The 1,431-nt window shown below is 35.9% G+C and overlaps 1 protein-coding gene across 1 annotated transcript in view; it reads left to right on the top strand.

The window, feature by feature from the left end:
* LOC121814601 (vacuolar protein sorting-associated protein 4B-like) overlaps positions 1-890 on the top strand; it is a 3,202-nt gene extending 2,312 nt beyond the window's left edge. The window contains exon 4 of the mRNA XM_042221334.1: positions 547-890. Coding sequence (XP_042077268.1) covers positions 547-679 — 133 coding nt within the window. The 3' untranslated portion in view covers positions 680-890. The remainder of the gene's footprint in view (positions 1-546) is intronic.
* Positions 891-1,431: the final 541 nt, after the last annotated feature.

The following is a 1,431-nucleotide window of genomic DNA, read 5'->3' as shown; positions in this document are numbered from 1 at the left end:
TGTTTGATTTTTCTAAAATGCATCTCGAATGAGTGACTAAACATTTCTCTCACTGAAACCAGATGAACAGAGTCTGCTTTCTGGAAGAAAAAAAACATAGTCTGTTTTGTACATTTTTGTAATGTTATAGAGAGGAGTCTAAGCAGTTAGCATGGATACTGTTACCCATCATTTTCAATGCTTTACATTGAAATGAAATTAACATTTGCATATTTGACTTGCCAGTGACACAGTGTTTGCTGGTTGGATCCTGCTGATTGTCAGGATTTTTGCTTGCATCATACATTATTATTGCTCAGAGAAAAAAATCTTCAGTTACAGGTTATTGGGTTCTTTGCCCTCTTGTTAGTTGTTGGTCACATAACAGCAGCTTACTGGCATTTAACAGTGTTTTGCTTGTGGATGAAATTGACCAGAAGGCACCATCAAAGTCAGTGAACAATTATGAAATGTTTTTTTTTTTCCTTCATTGTGGTTAACAATGAATCGCAATCTGTCTCTGTCAGTTCTCTCTCTCTGTTATTGACAAACCCAGTGACTGTAATCTATTCTGACCTACCTAATGTTCTCTATACAGGCTGACATGCTGAGGTCACAAAGCAACACCAAGCCTACGGTGAACGAGCAGGACTTGGAGAAGCTGAAGAAGTTTACTGAAGATTTTGGTCAAGAAGGCTAATAATATCTTTGTACTCAAAAATAGGACTGCACTTAACAACTATCTTTACTCTCAGTTATGCTTCAGATCATTTGATTCGCCTTTTCAACTGCTGTGTCAAAAATGGTGGAAAATGTCACAGGTTTAATGGACCAGAGGTTGCAGCAAATCAGTCTTACAGCTGACAAAAAAACATTTATCCTTTTGTCACAATCATAGATCTTTTTTTTTTTTTTAAATCAACCAACCAGTTGAGGAATCGTCTCTTTCAGCCACGTTAACCTATCGATCCACCGAGGCTTGTGTTTACGTTATTTTTTTAAGGGTTTTTCTTATTATATTTCAAACTGAAGCGTTTTGTTTTTTTTCTGAAACCGCATCACTGTTAGAAAAGTATGTGCAAAGGCTACAGTGGGTAGATCCTGGCATCTTTCCATCACTACATACTTTATGTAGTCTAAGGCAGATTTTAATACTTTGATTAACAGAACTGGTGTTGTGGTTGACATTTAACAGGAATTTATGCAATGAAGTCTGTGAACACTGGCAATCTTTTTTTCACTACATACAAATCATTAATGGCATCCAAAAGGATCTTCTGGGATTTAAACTGATGTAGAGAAAATGAAAGAATTTCTTAATTCTGATATGCCGTTGCACATTTTCTTTCAGCCTTCTCCTGTTAGATTACTGACACTTTACTGTGTTCTAGTTATGTTCTGACTTATTTATAAATGATTATGCTCTAGCTGTGTTGCCTTTGGGTTTTAAAT

The sequence above is a fragment of the Haplochromis burtoni genome, unplaced genomic scaffold (assembly GCF_018398535.1).
Source record: "Haplochromis burtoni strain Fernald_Lab_line unplaced genomic scaffold, NCSU_Asbu1 Contig_65, whole genome shotgun sequence".
In the NCBI taxonomy this organism is placed as follows: Eukaryota; Metazoa; Chordata; class Actinopteri; order Cichliformes; family Cichlidae; genus Haplochromis; species Haplochromis burtoni.
Note: the sequence above shows the minus strand (reverse complement) of the source record. Positions and strands in the feature narration are given on the sequence as shown.